The sequence below is a fragment of the Acomys minous genome, assembly GCF_964271855.1.
Source record: "Acomys minous genome assembly, chromosome: 3".
Lineage (NCBI taxonomy): Eukaryota > Metazoa > Chordata > Mammalia > Rodentia > Muridae > Acomys > Acomys minous.
Genome location: NC_140485.1, coordinates 70,503,693 through 70,520,848, shown reverse-complemented (window position 1 = coordinate 70,520,848; position 17,156 = coordinate 70,503,693). Strand labels below are relative to the sequence as shown.

At 49.2% G+C, this 17,156-nt stretch overlaps 2 protein-coding genes across 3 annotated transcripts in view; one reads left to right on the top strand and one right to left on the bottom strand.

Annotated features, from left to right (window-relative positions):
• The first annotated feature begins 2,034 nt into the window (after positions 1-2,034).
• The window catches only part of SYS1 (SYS1 golgi trafficking protein), a 25,767-nt gene continuing 10,645 nt past the window's right edge, over positions 2,035-17,156 (top strand). Inside the window, exons 1-4 of one of the 2 annotated variants that reach the window (XM_084777363.1) lie at positions 2,039-2,251; positions 2,452-2,688; positions 4,415-4,482; positions 5,648-6,658. In XM_084777363.1, the coding sequence (XP_084633489.1) occupies positions 2,527-2,688; positions 4,415-4,482; positions 5,648-5,888 (471 nt within the window). In that variant the 5' untranslated portion in view covers positions 2,039-2,251; positions 2,452-2,526 and the 3' untranslated portion in view covers positions 5,889-6,658. Of the gene's footprint in view, positions 2,252-2,451; positions 2,689-4,414; positions 4,483-5,647; positions 6,659-17,156 lie in introns of those variants that run through there. The other variant, XM_084777364.1, reaches the window with a different exon arrangement.
• Positions 9,848-13,258, bottom strand: TP53TG5 (TP53 target 5). Its single transcript, XM_084777361.1, is given in 5 exon segments — positions 9,848-10,560; positions 10,562-11,015; positions 12,219-12,349; positions 12,564-12,638; positions 12,916-13,258. Coding segments are annotated over 5 exon segments (870 nt in total). The 5' UTR covers positions 12,964-13,258; the 3' UTR covers positions 9,848-10,398.

Sequence of the window (17,156 nt, the reverse complement as noted above, 5' to 3'; positions counted from 1 at the left end):
ATGGACTAGAGGACGCAGAACACTTGTGCTGAGCTGAATTGACATGCCTAAAAGTTGGTTGATCTGAGAGGCACCTCAGCAGTCCTCAGGCCAGAGTCCAAGTGAATTATTTACAGTTTCCAAATGATAAGAGAAGTCACATACCCTGGCCAAAGCCTTGTTTCTTTACTTTTGTCTGGAGTTCTATAAATTCAAAATGATCACGTGGCTATCACTCACTCACTCTCTTCAGAAACTCCGACTAGCAGATATATGGGGCTTTCGTAAACTGTTTAAATGGGAAAATATAGTCCAACTCCTCATGAATAGGGAAGCTGATGTTTAAAGAAGGGTGTTGCTCTGTGGTCACGCGGTTAGCAAGTAGCAGAGCAGCCTGAGAGCCCACACTCTTTTCCTGGAACCACTTACTTCCCATCCCTGTGCTCTTCTGTGGAGTTGGGGAACTCGGGTCTGTGGAGTTGGGGAACAGAAATTGAATGAGTCATGAGTTTGCCTTTGCCCGTTCTCTGTTTTTGATTCATTCAACAAATATTTACTGACTGTCCACTACTCAGTTTCAAAGAAGGCGGAGATTAAAAAAAAAAATGAATGTGGAGGCAGGCGAGGTCATAGTGTGACCCCGGTTGTGTGTTTTCTTTCTATTGGATGGTCACCTCAACACCCACTCCTGTGCCATCTAAGGTGTCCATGTCTGAGTATAGGGCACTGTCTCTGCCAAAATGGATACAAACCCAACACTGCACTTCCTGGAAACACCTGAATAGAATGCCTGTTTTGCCAACTGTAGGGCACACATCTTTAATCCCAGCACTCAGGGGGCAGAGGCAGGTGGATTTCTGTGAGTTCCAGGCCATTCTGGTTTACAAAGCCAGTTCCAGGACAGCCAAGGTGGCTACACAGAGAAAGAAACCTTCTCTCAAACAACAAAAGAAAAAAAAAAACCTCCAAACCCCCAAATTTCAAAAGTGTTTTGTTACTAACTTTATTTAATTAACAAATTATTTTAGGTTTTTTTTTTGTTTGTTTGTTTAGATTTACTTGTTATTATGTATACAGTGTTCTGCCTGCATGTACTCCTGCAGGCCAGAAGAGAACATCAGATCACATTGTAGACGGTTGTGAGCCACCATGTGGTTGCTGGGAATTGAACTCTGGAAGAGTAGTCAGTGCTCTTAGCCTCTGAGCCATCTCTCCAGCCCCTGTTGCTGTTTTTCAAGACAGAGCTTTTCTATACAGCTGTGGCTGTCCTGAAACTCGTGCTGTAGACCAGGCTGTCCTCAAACTCAAGGAGATCCTTTATGACTTTAAGACAGTATGTTGCCCCTCTTCTCCGGCCTTTAGTTTAAACATCTGTATAATAGTAATGGCCCAAAGAAAATAATATGTATAAGAACCCTAAAAGTTCTAGATTAACTAAGGAAAGAAAACACTGAGAAGCTAAGATGAAAATGGTCAAAGTGTGTGTGTGTGTGTGTGTGTGTGTGTGTGTGTGTGTGTAAATATATATACATCCCCCCCCCCTTCAGAAAGAAAAGCTGGCGGGTCTCTGTGAGTTCCATGTGGGCCTGGAATATAGCAAGTTCCACACCAGTTAGGGCTACGTAGTGAGACTCTGTCTTAAAAAAAAAACAACCTGTTCTTTTGATTAAATTTAATTTGTTACTATTATATTTATGTGAGTGTGATAATCAGATGACAGCTTGAGGGAAGGAGTCAGTTCTCTTCATTCAAGGAGTGAGTTCCACATATTGAACGGAGGTCGTCAGGCTTGGCTGCAAGCCTTTAACCCGCTGAGCCATCTTGCCATCCTCCCAGAATAGTGAATGTTTTTATTTTATTCTTTCCTAAGACTTTTTTCACCCTTTTCCCTCCTAGGAATGGACTGGCTGGTTTAAAAAAAATCCCCCTCTAGGGGGCGCGCAAGATCCACTACTTTGTGCCTCTCTTCCGTTTGCCTTCAGTCTTCCTCCTGCGCATGTGCACAGTTTATTTCCTGGCTGCTTGCAGGGGCCCCTTTGGATGGTTGTGGGGGGGGGGGCGGTGATCCATTGCGCCTGCGCGATCTCGGCACGGACCCTTCGGCCGCCGTCCCCGGAAGTGCTTCCCTCCCACGCAGCCGCGGGCCGCACTATTCGGCCTCTCTAGCCCGGCGAGTCCTCCGCTCCATGGTCCTATCTGTCGGCACAGTTTCGGGAGTCCCCCACTGAAGCCAGGCCGAGCTCGGACGCTTCGATTCTCGAGCGGGTCACGGGTGAGTGAACCCTGGAGGAGCCCGGTGGCCGGAATGGGCAGGGTTTCCCCTGTCGCCGTGAGTGGGTCCGCCCATCCCGCCGCCCGCCCCCCCCCACACCTCCGGGAATGGGCTCGCTCCTGGGTCCCAGGCCCTCCTCCCTCCCGCGGCGTTGCCAAGGCGACGGCCGGCTGGCTGAAGCTCCGTGTGTATCCCCGCAGGTAGCCCCGCGGCCCCGGGCCGATGGCGTGGCGGCGCTGACAGGCGCGGGCGGCTGCCGAGCCCCGCGGGCTGGCATGGCGGGCCAGTTCCGCAGCTACGTGTGGGACCCGTTGCTGATCCTGTCGCAGATCGTGCTCATGCAGACGGTCTACTATGGCTCGCTGGGCCTGTGGCTGGCGCTGGTGGACGCGATGGTGCGCAGCAGCCCTTCCCTGGACCAGATGTTCAACGCCGAGGTAGGCTTGGTGGGATGGAGTTAGGATTTTGTGGTCCAGCACCGCGGAGCTCTACATCCGACTAAAAAAAGAAAGGGATTTCAGTGCACGCTAACCCCCGCCCCCATATGCAAAGTGGAATTGACTGAAGACAGCGAGGCAGATGAGGTCACTGTCAGGCGTGTCCAGTCCCTCTGATATTGGGAAACGACATACTCATCTACAAAGTTCACACTCAGGAACTGCACATTCAAGTTAAAAAAAAAAAAATCTCATGGGGCTTTAAGTAACTTGACAGTTTTATGTTGGCTGCACTCGTTGCCTTGTCTGCAGCATGACATCCGAGGCTGAACACACATGGAAGAGACTACAATCAACAGGCTTGTGGCCTAGGCCAACATGATTAAGTCTCTATCCTGAGACCCTCTAGGAAAGTGACTTAATGTCTCTCAGCTTAGATTCTCAAGGGGCCACAGTGGGAGGTGTAAAAGATAAAAGCGCATCCATGGTGATGCGATGGGACTTAAGATTTGGCCCGGCGCTTGGGAGGCCGAGGCAGGTGGATCTCTGTGAGTTCTAGGCCAGCTTGGTCTACAAAGCCAGTGCAGGACAGTCAAGGCTACACAGAGGTACCCTGTCTCGAAAAACCAAAAATAAATAAACAAATAAATAAAAGATTTGGTCAGTCAGGCCTCTATTTAAATTCCACTGTTTGCTGTGCGACTTGGGGTAGATGTTTCCTCTCCTGTTTTCAATATTGTGCTATTGCCGTTAGTTGGTAAACTGTAGTACAAAGAGCCTGTCTGTGCTTAGGGTCCAGTCTAGCTGAGGAAACTTGACAAGTTGCTTTACCTTTCCAAGCCCTCTGGAAAGTGAGCAGAATAATCCTGTTATTTCATTGCACAGGAAAATGTTGAAAGGCCCAGAGGGGCCTAGGAATAAGAAAATAAGGTGTGGCGGAAGCCTAAGAGGTTGCTAGAGGAGAAGTCGCTCTGACAGATGGTAATGAGCAAAGTTCCTGGTCCAGCAGACCTGGGATGGAGTCCTTGTTCTTGTTGTTATTATTTGCATTAGGCTTTGGGTGACTGTGTGGAAAGAGACAGTTGTAGTATTGTGAGATCACGGGTGTCACAGGCCTTTGCAGGCTAAAGTGTGGTACAGATGTTTAGTGCTCTGTCTGTGATAAATATTGCAAACAGACCAGGTTCTGAGTAGCGGCACCCAGTAAGAAGCTCCATTCTTGTAAGGGCTGTGGAAATCAGGCTTTGTTACAGCGTGGCCTGAGTTCCATCTTGAGGTTCAGCAAACACTTTTTTGAAAGGGTGAGGTAGTAAAGGTTTTTTTGGTCATGGTTAATTCAGTTCTGCCCTTACAGTGCAAAATCAATCACAGATATATCAGAAAATAGTTGTAAGCAGTGTTTCAATAAAACTTTATTTACAAAAGCAGATGCCTGGTTTGTGGAGCCATGGCTTGCTAAGCATCCTTTCTAAATAAGCATCTTGCTTATTTAGTTACTGCATCGCCTTGGGCAACTTCTCTAAATGTTTTCATCTTTTGTAAAAGGAGAGTAGTACCTCCCCATATACCGTGAGGTTCAAGTGAGATACCGTAGTGGATGTGTGTGAAGGGGGCGTGCTGTCTCCTTACCCTGGGAGGGATGCTTGTGCTGCAGGCTGTTGGCTGGGATCCTGCAGCTCTCCAACGTCACTTCTTTAGCATGTCTCCCTCTGTGATTCCCCCTCAGATCCTGGGCTTTTCCACCCCTCCTGGCCTGCTTTCCATGATGTCCTTCGTCCTCAACGCCCTCACCTGGTGAGTAACACCAGCTCTGCCATTCATCTCTTGGGGTCTAATTGCAACTAACTTTCTGAATTTAAGCATGAGGCAGGCTGGCGCTTCCTGGGCATGATAAGACAGGTGGAAGAGCCTCATTCTGTGGACTGGCCCGGTTACGAGTCCCCACTGAGTTAAACGTAAAGCTCATCTCTCACCCCGTGTGTGCTGCTGCCTGATGGCATGGTCTAATGTGGTATGAGGTGAGGGAAGAACTAGCCCAGGAGCCAGGAGAATTGGCTGGCATTCTTGTTCTGTGCCACTGAGTGACACTCCTCCTCCCTGGGCCCAGGCTCCTTGTGGATATACTAGGGTTGGACTAGTTAACACCCAAGGTGACTTGCTACTGTTGCCCATCTGTTTTGCTTTGTTTTGTTTTGTCTTTTTTGTGTTTTTGAGACAGGGTCTCTCTGTGTAGCCTTGGCTGTCCTACTAGACTGGCTTTGTAGACCAGGCTGGCCTTGAACTCACAGCGATCCGCTTGCCTCTGCCTCCCTATTGCCCATCTTTTGAGGATCAGTTTAGCATAGGCACCAAGGTCTTAGACTTAAAAGCAGACTCACTTGGCTTTGAATCTTCCCCCACCTTAACACCAGTGTAGTGACTTTGGACAGTTTATTTCTAGTTTGCTCATCAGTAAAGTGGGCTAATACAATCACTTACCTCATAGTTGTAAAGTGGTGTGTAAATTCATAGCAAGTACTTCAAACAATGCCTTGTACGTTATATTATGACTTTACACTGATGGTAGGAAAGTGCAGATTTCTGGCTTCTCTTGAATAGTGGGGAAAATGGGTTGATCTCATTTGGATAAGATTGGCCTAGATGCAAGTAGCTTTTGTTTTCATCTTCATAGACCATGGATACTTTCCGGTATGCACCGGTTGTTACCATTCCTGGGTGGCTGTTTGTCATCAAACTTACCTCCTGCCACCCTGGGTCTGTCAGATCCACTCTTGACGTTGGGTTTCTCTAGGCATCTGAAATAACCCTTGCTTCTCACTTAAATGATGATAACCCTTGCTTCTCACTTATCTTGCTCGCTTCTGACCACCATGTGTCATCCTAACTGTCCCCCTTCCCCAAGAACCTAATTAAGTCCAGGACAACCCAGTGACATCTCGCTGCTGTCCTTTCCCCACAGTGCCCTGGGCTTGCTGTACTTCATCCGGCGAGGGAAGCAGTGTCTGGATTTCACTGTCACTGTCCATTTCTTTCACCTCCTGGGCTGCTGGCTCTACAGCTCCCGTTTCCCCTCGGCGCTGACCTGGTGGCTGGTCCAGGCGGTGTGTATCGCACTCATGGCGGTCACCGGGGAGTACCTGTGCATGCGGACGGAGCTCAAGGAGATCCCCCTCAGCTCAGCCCCTAAGTCTAATGTCTAGAGTCTGGCCCTCCGGACACTCTGCTGGCACTTGGGCCCTCTGTCACCTTGGGCTGCTCAGACCTCCAGATGGGGTCCAGCCCAAGTCTGAGAGGAACCCTGGAAATGTGAAGTCTGTTGGTGGAGAGGGAGTGAGGTCCCGTCACAAGCCCAGGTCATGATCACAGCTCCAAGAATGTCCTCTGCCTGCTGAAGCCTTGCTATCTGGAGGCCGTTATCTGGAGGACCTCACTGATTTTGAATTAACAGATTTGGAACCATGTCACTCTTGAGCCATCATACTGTCACCAGCCTGTTATTTAAAAAAAAAAAAAAAAAAGAAAGAAAGAAAGAAAGAAAAGAAAAAAAAAATCAAGGATATCTGATTGGAGCAAACCACTCTTCTGGTCATTTGTCTTAACCCCTGGGGCAGCAGGTACCTTTGCCATGTTGCCAAACTACAGTGATTCTGTGTGGAGAAACATTTGATTTCTGGGTCCATAGCCACAGAAAGAGATGTAGGTACAAAGTACTAGGCCGCTGACAGAGGACAGATGGAGGAGGCATCAAGCACAAGAAAAATGCATAGCCTGTGCCCCATCCACCACACATCTGTGTGGTTGTGTGTCCAAGAACCCATGCCTGACTACTGTTGCTGGCCCACAACACAACAGGCCAGGACCCAGAGAAGATCCAGCATCCCTGGAAACCCTAGCTTCATAATAAAAGCCACTGTCTGCTCCCTAGGATGACCAGGCATCCAGCTCCCACTGGACCTCGGTTGTGGCAAGAGTTTCTGTTTCCTTTCTTATTTGAATCCTGTGGTGGGGAGGGTATGCCGATGGTGCTGGAGGAGACAGGACTTTGCTGCTAAAGCTGGAGTTCTCTCTCAAGTGGTTCCCTCTGTGAGGGGCTGGCAGCTGCCTTTCCTAGGTACACACACACTTGTGCCTATACTTGTCATTGTGACTTGCCTATACTTGTGATGTCATTGTTGGGACCAAGAGATATCAGCTGTGCAGAAGAGCTATAAATAATTAGTACCCCTCCTTTCCTGGGGCCCCAAAGTTATTTCTCCAGTCAGGTAAAATACTAAATGCCACAGTAAGTGTGATAGCACCTGCTTACCCTAATACTTGGAAGGCTGAGGCAGGAGGATCATGAGTTTAAGGCTAATTTGGGCAACATGACAAACTCGGGGTTATAGTGAACCCCTGCCTCAAAAAAAAAAATGAGCAAAACACTACATCCTGCTCTGTGCCTGCAATCGCCCCTCTGATGCCTGGGTAAGCCACTGGCGATCCCTGAACATGTACTGTGGTACACACCTGTGAAGCAGACAGTGCTGCTTTACTTCTGGAGCTTGCCCAAGAAAGCTGAGTATCACAGCTAAGGATGAGTTTTGCTTCCTGCCTCTTGGCTGTCTGCCTTGTAGAGTAGGGCGTCGGAGCTGGCAGAATGACAGTCTGAGAATGAAAATGCCCGGGCGAAGGCTAGGCTAGAGGAAGGCCCCTTGGTAACCCAGGGTCCTGGCTGCCGGGCCTTGGCCCACTGGATTGATGGTGCCTTAGACACAAACTCTTCAGGCATGTGACTGCAGTGGAGGGTTTAGGAAATTCAGTGTGGTTGCTGTCTCCTTTAAGCAGTGGAATCTGTTGCTCCAGGCAAGAACATACCATAGTATTTTTCTTTGAGTGCTTGTGCCAGCTTTTCCTGCATATTCTTTGATGCGAAACCTGTGTCTTTTCACTGCTAATTCAGTTTTTGGAAATTGCAAAACCATCAAAGGAATCAAGGTGATTCTGTGTGTCAGTGTGTATGCATGCGCATGTGTATGTGTTTCCTTTTACCTCAGTATTATAATGACAGAGCTGAGTAACACTTAACTAAAAATTTCATAACCATCGCCAGAGGGCACGGAGACGGGCATATCTCCATAGCTTGCAGACCAGCTTGCCTAGTTCAGTGAGAATACCTTGTCTCAAGGCAGGGAGCAGCAGCGGAACCAAGCCTGGGATGTGATTGTGGCGCAGTAGTGTGAAGGAAGTTTAGGGAAAGGCTAAAATCCTTCAGCACCCCACAAACTGACTTCTCTACGTAAGCCTCACTCCAAGCTGCCTAAATAGGTGTTGGTAGCCCTATCTTTTTGAGACAAGGTCTCCCTATGTAGCCTTGACAATTGCTATTCCAACCAGGGTGGCTGTGGACGCATGGAGAGCCATCTATCCCTTGTTCTCAACTGCCAGGGTTAATGGTGTCCCACCACTCCCAGCTAGTGTCACTTAGAAAACTAGCAAGAGCAACTGAAATAGTGAGCTGTCGTGGCACACACCTATAATCCTAGCACTCGGGAGGCAGAGGCAGGCAAATCTTGGAGTTCCAGGCCAGCTCGGTCTACAGAGCAATTTCACCACCAGCAAGGGCTATTAACAGTGAAACCCTATCTCAAAATAACACCCTGCAAAAAAGAAAGGAAAAAAGAAAGAAGAGGAGGAGGCCTTGTGACTTACATTGTTCAGATCACACACACACACACACACCTCCCGTTACTGGTAGGAAGCCATTGCTGGGATACTTTTTCCTCAAACAATGATCTCACCAAACCAGAAAGACCTCAGACTTAAGTGGTTAAATGTAGTTAAGTGGGCAGTGGATGTAAGCTGGTGGCAATGGTAAATGTCGAGGGCTTAAGGTTAAGGCAGCAAGAGGTTCTGTTGGGAGGCGTTTAAGCTGCCGACCTTGACCATGCCTTTCTCCACTGGGGCCTGTACTTGAGTCCCCTCTCTGAACAGGCCGCCCCGGCCACTGCGGGATGCTGATCTGAGGTCACAGGTTGATCAGCAGGTTAGAAAGAGAGAGAACCTTGGTTACTTACCAGGGTTGATGGGACCAAAAATGGCATCCACTGAGCAGGAAAACTGCTGGAAAAGAGGGTTGCTGGGAAGTGGCAGGGGTGCTGATAATGTAGAAGGGCCACAGAGTGCTCAGATGCCCCTGAGCTCCACCCATAAGAAGCAGCAGTGTAGTGGGACACTCCTGGTGTCAAGTTTGGCTCTGGCTGGGCCGTGATCTGAGGCTGCCCCTCTAATATAGATGGCAGTCCCAGGCACAGTATGAGGGGGAGGTGAAACTGTCCTCCCATCACACCCCTTCCCAAATGAGAGCTTTTCATCAGTGCCTGCCTCTATAGAAGGGCTCTGTCACCCTTCCTTTCAGTGGCTCAAAGGCTAGATACCTCACTTGAGGACACACCCATTGCAGCTAGCATCAGAGGAATTTAAGAAGGACCACAGCCTTTATCCTAGGAAAACCTGGATAAGGTCCCTTGACCCACCTCAACTGTGCAAGGCCCTATGGCTCTAGCGACAGACGGTGATCCCAGTCAGACACCTGGGCTCAGGCTCCAGGGTGAGTGTTCTATTAGGCCTGGGCTGTATATAGGACACAGGACCAACTCCCCACTTGTCCCGGTGTTTCCCATGATCTGTGACGTAGGAGGCCCAATGATTGACACCACATGCGCTGATAACCAGTGGTAAGCTGGGTTCTGCGATGATTCCACTGGCCAAGGCGGGCTCTCCATTTCTCACTTGGGAGCATGGAAAGAGAGCAGCCAGGAGACTTAGGGTAGATTTTGCTCTGATGGCTCCTCTCTGAGCAAGCCCATGAGACACTTGCTGTGTAGGTATACAAGTCTTCCTTGGATCTCAGGACCATTGTGAGCCATCTGCTCCCAGAAGACAAGTGCTTTCTGACTTCATAGAGGAAGTGTGCACTGTCCAAAGGAGCCAGCTTGTTAGAGTTAGAAGAGGTTGAATTTTCTGCTCTGGTTTTAGAATATGACCTTAGGAACCTAGGGGGACCAGGGTAGCAGAAACTCATGACATCCCCTCTCACCCCCACCTTCCCCCTGCCCCTCCCCCAGGATTCCTTTCCTCCATGTTTAAGTGGTTGCCAGCCTCACACAGGCAGAGCCAGTGGTGCCATATGGGAGATTTTATTTGTAGACTTTCCTGCCTATGCCTCCCATTAAGTTGATTGCAGGATCTCTACCACTCTTACACTTGACGTTCCCATCCAGGGTTACACACCTGCAAGCAGAGATCTCCATGTTAGTAGTGAAAACCACCCCTAGAGGGCGCTGTTTTTCAGCGAGTAGGCACAGGGCCTGGGAGATTTCCTGGCATGTTGGAGCTATCTGGTTTCCCCAAAGGGAAACCCTTTACGATGGACTTTAGGATTCAGTCGCCCTGTTCCTTTCATGGGGACCTCAACTAATGAAGGGTAAAGTTTCTTGTCTTTGCTTTAAGAACTTCCTTTTTAGCATAAGCTTATTTAAAATGTGAATAAATCAAATAGAGTTGATTTGGTCTGAAGGGAAGCGATGCAGCAAAGCCCAATGTAGCTACTTCTCCCTAGGCTTAAACTGAGACTGTAACACACAGTGGGTCCCACTCTCCTAAAGTCTACAGACAATGAGGTGACACATACCGGATCCGGCATTTCCATCGCACCTTCCCTAGAGTTTAGAGTCACATCTCAGGCTGTCCCCTTTCAGTCTGGAGCCTCCCAATATTGCCAGCCACAGCCATGAAGACCCAAACCCCGAGTCTAGGTCTCAGGTGTGGGCCTGGCTGAGCGGCAGCATCATACCTGGCAAAACCTGCCTTGTACGGATGGTGCAGAGGCAGCTCAGAGTGATGCAGAGCAGAGGCGGGTGCAGAAGCGCCTGACAGGGCGCAGGGTGGAGGCTCTGCACATGATCCGGGGCCCCGGGCGGTGGATGCGTGTGGGGAGCCCCTCAAACCAGACCACCTGGTCGGTCATGTTCAGTGGCTTCGTGTCCCCCATAGAAATTCTGTGGTAGTAGGTCTTCAGGAGGACCACTCGGGGCTTCTTAACACGTTGTTTTCTCTTCTTGGCTCTGGTGTACAAGCCATGACTCTTTGCCTTCTTGAGGACTTTACGTTTTGGCTGCTTTTTTCTCTTTGGCGCTGCAGTAGGTGAACCCTTAGGCCCTTTCACGGGCTTCCACTCCCTGGATGTTTTTTTGTTGGGGTCCCCTATGGACTCCACTTTCTTCTTGAGGTCTGTCAGCCCTGGGAGCTCTTCAGGCTTGTGTTTCACTGTCTCGCAGACACTGTTGTCCCTGACAGGGAAAGGAAACAGCTGTCAGCAGAGCAAATCTAAGTCCTTCTAACCCACGCCTGAGGCAGCTGCTATGTGGCCAGCTCAGGGAGCCTCTTAGGGCTAGAGCTAGACTGAAAAGAAACATCTCTAGTGCCCTCACGTGTCCTGGGTAGAATGCAGGCTGAGGGCAAGATGCCCTCACGCTGAGGGTTAGGGCATGCTTTAAAACAGGAGTGGTTCGTGACCGTGATCCTTCCGGTTCTGGGCTTCTTGGTTGCCTATATCTGGGAGGCCACACCAGAGAGAGAACTTGGGAAGGAATTAACAGCTTTCACTCCAGAAAGGCAGTTTCCTCAGGCGTACGCATGTGTACTAGAGTGAGCTGGGCAAAGCCCTATGGGAGCTCATCCGAGCTGATCACAGTGATGGCCACTGGGTGCTTGTTGAGCATTCTTTGGAGACAGACATGCTAGACTCGGATCTGGGTGGCATAAGACATTTAACCACGAGCTGGGTGTGGTGGCGCATGCCTTTAATCCTAGTAACCTGGAGTACAAAGGGAGTCCAGGACAGCCAGCACTACAAGAGAAGCCCTGTCTTGAAAAACAAACAGAAACAAAACAAAAGACAAGACATTTAACCTCCCAGAGCCTGGGGTGTCAGTCATAAAACTGGGGTGGTGTTATGTGCTTAGGACTGTTGTGAAGAAAGAACTAAGTGGAGTACGTGTGCAACGCGCTGAGCAGGGTGCTTACAAAAATGCTCCCCAAATTCTAGAGTGACCCATGAGTAATCAGATTTCAGGCAAGATACAGTATCATCAGATTCAGAGGGTGCTCTCTGAGTCTCTGGGTTAGGCTGACAGGCACACGAGGGAGAAAGAGCTCCCCCCCCACCCCCCCACCCCCACTGAGTACCAAGGTAATAGGAAGGCCAACAACTGGATGACTGTGATCACTGTCACAGCCACAGCTTTGATCTCAGGCGGAAATGACCTCAACGAGTGCTCTGCCCATTATCAGCTCAGTTGGCCAAGCTAAATCACTTCGTCTCTTGCGCTTCAGTCCCTACCAGTAAGATAGCTTGCAGAAGTACCTGTTGCCCAGAGCCCCGTGTGAAGTAGGCACTGTTCCCAGTCCCTCACCACAATGCCTGTTTCTAGGGAAGACAACTGCTGGGTCCGTTCTGTGGGTGTATGAGGAGGGGTATGGGCGGAGCTCACCCACAAGAGATTTGCAGGATCTTTGGAACTCTGAAAATTGAATTCCAGCACCGTCTGGCCAGGCTATGCAGTTCTTTGATCCGACTATTTGAGCTCTTGAGTAGCTTCAAGAGGGACAAGTTTTTTAATACCTGCCAGGGTCAAGAAACCAGGAAGTTAGATGCGTCTGACCTCCCAGGATAGCCTTTCATGCCCTGCCTGTGGCTTGCCTCAGCTCAGGGCTGAGTCTGCTGGCTCCCGGGGGTCACTGGGTCCAGCAACGGGGGGTGTGGGGGTGTGTGTGTAACACTTCAGGGGGGGTGGAGTTAGGCTCCCCTAAGCAGGGGCTAAAATGGAACGTCTCACCGTTTTAAGTCGGCTCCGCTCAATCAGTTTGCTGACGGGCTGATTTATCTTGTCCTGCAGTTTCTCATCTTGCATCTGAGAGAGAGAGGGGGGAGAGCTGGAGCGAGAGGAATCTCCTCACATTCCTGTGTTGTGCTTCTCCCGTTGGCCAAGTGTAGGTTGACCAATCCTAGACTGGGAGTCTTGTCACTCTGGTTTTGGAACAGAACTGAGACCATTTGAACTCTGCCAGCCTCCTTTACCCTTCGTCTCTCCCTTTTCCGCAAGGCTGGGAAGAGTGTCTGACGTGGCTGGGTTCTCTGGGAAAGGCCCTTCTAAGGGTCTTGGCCTGGGCTGCAGTATAAAATCTGACCTTAGAAACCACTCTATTCTTGGGCCTCTTCCTTGTAGATGGACTCATGCTGGGGCTGTAGGAGCAAGACAAGACCCAGTGCTGCCCACACCCTGCCCTCTCACTTGGGCTGAGCAACTTATGACGGTGCTGGAGATGCTAGGCAGGGGAGCTGTGACATCACTGAAATGTGTGACAACAGCAGGGCTATGTCTCCAGGGATGAAAGGGTGGAGGGTCAAAAGGCCACTCCCATCTGTGGAGAAACCCACAGTAGAAGCCAGGCAGCAGTACATGATCACACCCTCCCTATGAGGTAAGAAGATGGACCCCTCACAGAGCGGGGGCTCTGCCTCCAAGTGCTGATGTTAAAGGTGTGTGCCACCTGGCCCAGCTTCCATTACTTTCTTTTCTTTTTTCCAGATAGGATTTCTCTGTGTAGCCTTGGCTGTCCTGGACTTGCTTTGTAGACCAGGCTGGCCTGGAACTCACAGCGAGCAATCTACCTGCCTCTGCCTCCTAAGTGTTGGGATTAAAGGCGTGTGCCACCATGCCCGGCCCATTACCTTCTTAGGGCCAGTCATTTTCTTCTGTAAGGGCTGCCTGCTACTGTGGGACTTTTTTTCAGCTATAGCTGTAACTGCCTACCTTGGTTCTGTATAGAGCAGCCACAGACAGTATGTAAGTGAGTGGGCATGGTTTTATTGCAAGAAGACTATTTATAAATACAGCTGATGAGCTGAATTTGGCCCATGCCAACCGGGGGTGAGGGGGAAGAAATCAATAAAATAATACATTCAACCCCAGTTTGTCATGCTTACCTCCCCTGTGACATACTCCTACTACAGTTAATTTCAGCTCACCAGTTGATGTCACTGGACTCAGAGCAGAGAGAAAATACTTCAAGAGCCTTTGATGGCTTTGAAGCTACGATGTCTTTATGCATCATATCTGCTGCTCTGCAGGTCTGCAGGGTAAAGACTGTTAGGGAAACATACAGATGATGGCTTGCAAGGTGGAAAAGTGACATGTGTGCACATCTTTACCTTTGTGTGTGCTCAGTATCATCCATGTAATTATAAGTTTAGTCATTTAACCTTTGGCTGCACATTAGACGACCCTGCAGTTTCTTGAAGTGGCGGGGTAGACTTTCCCGGGCCTCTGAGTCAGACTTGGCGTGGTGTCACTTACGGTGGGTGGAGCTAAGTTTGCGCCTCAACAGGCGGAAGGGGATAAGAAGGGTAAAGGAAGAGATTCACTGTATTAAAAGTGTGACTGTGCAAGCCTGGAACCCAGCACTTGGGAGCCTGGGGCAAGAGGATCAGTGCAGGACCAGCCTAACTCCACAGAGAGACCCTATCTCCAAGACGAAACAAGAACTGGGCTGGAGAGATGGCCCAGTGGTTAAACGCACATCCCTTCTGGAGGACCCGACAGTCCCCAGCTCCTCTGTTGAGCTGCTCCCAGCCACCTGTAGCTTCAGTTCCAGTGGGTTTCAGCAACCTCTGGTTCCACAGGTACCTGCATGCAGGTGCAGAGACACACACAGACATAACTTCCCTTTAAGGCAGAAGTCTGGTTTAGGAAATCGTTATCATTAAATAAGAGCCCTGAAGGAAATGGAGGCTGCAGTACCACAGCATGAGATTGAAGAGGGAGTTATGGTGGGTGAGGGGCAGACCGAGGAACACCCTAAAGGATGATGGTCTGTCTGAAGTCCTGCTGTGGAGCTGGCTACATCAGAACGGTCAAAGAGCATACTGTCCCACTCCCTGGCCAGTCTGATACCCAATCAAGTTTAGGACCCACTCCTTACTAGACTCTCTTAAATATCCTGTGTCCATTATATGGAGGTGTGTGGGGACATCAGTCTGCCTCAGGGAGGATAACAAAGGGTAATTGGGAAGGAAGATACCGAGGTCAGTCCCTCTGTGGGTGCTCTTCTGTGGACCCTGTTCTGGGATCTCTACCTACCCAGGTAGCCTGTGCCTGCTAGTGCCACTGTGGTGCTTATGTGGTGTGTACTGTAATGGCAATGCTCTGAGGCCTTGGCGAGCTCCATCAGACCCTCGTTTTTTCTTTCTTTCTTTCTTTCTTTTTTACTAGTTCATATTACATCTCAATAGTTATCCCATCCCTTGTATCCTCCCATTCCTTTCTCCCTCCTGCTTTCCCCCTACTCCCCTCCCCTATGACTATGACTGAGGAGGACCTCCTCCCCCTGTATATGCTCATAGGGTATCAAGTCTCTTCTTGGTAGCCTGCTATCCTTCCTCTGAGTGCCACCAGGCCTCCCCATCCAGGGGACGTGGTCAAATATGGGACACCAGAGTTAGTGTGAAAGTCAGACCCCACTCTCCACTCAGTTGTGGAGAATGTCCTGTCCATTGGCTAGATCTGGGGAGGGGTTCGAAGTTTACTGCACATATTGTCGTTGGCTGGTGCCATAGTTTGAGCAGGACTCCTGGGCCCAGATCTGCCTGTTATAATGTTCTTCTTGTAGGTTTCTAGGACCCTCTGGATCCTTCTATTTCCCCATTCTCCCATGCTTCTCTTACCTAAAGTCCCAATAGGATGTCCTCACCTATGGGACATGCTCCTTGGGCTAGTGTCCAGATATGAGTATATACCATTTGACTCTTTCTGCTTCTGGGTTAACTCACTCATTATGATCATTTCTAGTTCAATCCATTTGTCCACAACTTTTGGGAATTCCTTGTTTTTAATAGCTGAGTAGTATTCCATAGTGTAAATGTACCACAGTTTCTTTATCCAATCTTCTACTGAGGGACACTTATGCTGTTTCCATGTTCTGGCTATTATGAATAAGGCCGCTATGAACATGGTTGAGGATATGTCCATGTTGTGTGCTGGAGCTTCTTCTGGGTATATTCCAAGGAGTGGAATAGCTGGGTCTTGAGGAAGCCCTATTCCCAGTTTTGTAAATGGGACCTCATGAGTCTGAGAAGCTTCTGTAAGGCAGGAGACACTGTCAACAGAACAAAGCAACAGCCTACAGACTGGGGAAAGATCTTCACTAACCCTTCATCTGACAAAGGGCTAATATCCAAACTATATAAAGAACTCAAGAAATTAAACACCACCAAACCAAATAACTCAATTGAGAAATGGGGCTCAGAACTAAGCAGAGAATTCTTAATAGAGGAATATCGAATGGCTGAGAAACACTTAAAGAAATGCTCAATGTCTTTAGTCAGCAGAGAAATGCAAATCAAAACAACTCTGAGATCCATCTGACACCCATCAGAATGGCTAAGAAAAAATTCAAGTGACACCACATGCTGGCAAGGATGTGGAAAGAGAGAAACACTCCTTCATTGCTGGTGGGAATGCAAACTAGTACAACCACTCTGGAAATCTATCTGGCGCTTTCTCAGAACCTCTTATAATTGCCAGCTCCAGGGGCCGGGACCTGCTGTAGGCTAGGCACCAAGGACAGCAATACTGAAGGCACAGCATGCCCCTTTCCTGCCCCCTTTCAAGCCCATAGGCCAAGGAGAAAGAACATAGGATCCCCAAGGGCAGGGGATCTGTTTTAGTCATTGATAAGTCGCCCAGGACCTAGAACTGTGTCTGGTAGGATCATAGGTCATAATCAAGTTAGGAACAAACAAAACAAAACAAAGCCAAGAAACCAAATATGTAGCATTATCTATGACAAGGGTAAATGAGGGCCCCATTGCCTGGCCAATCTGAGGGGATTAGGGATTGGCCAGGCAAAGGGTACACAAGGTGGGCATGGCCTTCTCACAAGAGGGGATTTATGAGGTGTGGGTGTGCAATGCAGTTCTAAGCCAAGGCTGGACCTGGGTACGTGAGCCGGACTTAGGGCTGCGTGCTTAGGAACCAGGCCGAGAGCCTTGGAGTCAGCTCTGAGGGAAGCAGGAGGGTACAGTCTGGACAGACGGTGGCTGGATTCTGTCCTGGGCCCAGGATAACAGCCTTCGTCATTCTGTGCTAGTTCATACATCTTTTAATGTGCTTGTAAGAGTTTATACTTTAAAAGGAATTTTCGGTTTATTTCACAATTAACCTGAGCCAGGTGTGGTGGCAACGCCTTTAATCCCAGCACTCAGAAGGTAGAGGCAGCAGATTGATGTGAGTTCCAGGCCAGCCTGGTCTACAAAGCAAGTTCAGGACTGCCAAGACTACACAGAGAACCCCTGTCTCAAAACAAAAACAAAACAAAACAACAACAACAAAAAAAACCCAAACAAACCAAAAAAGTACCCATTTTAGATT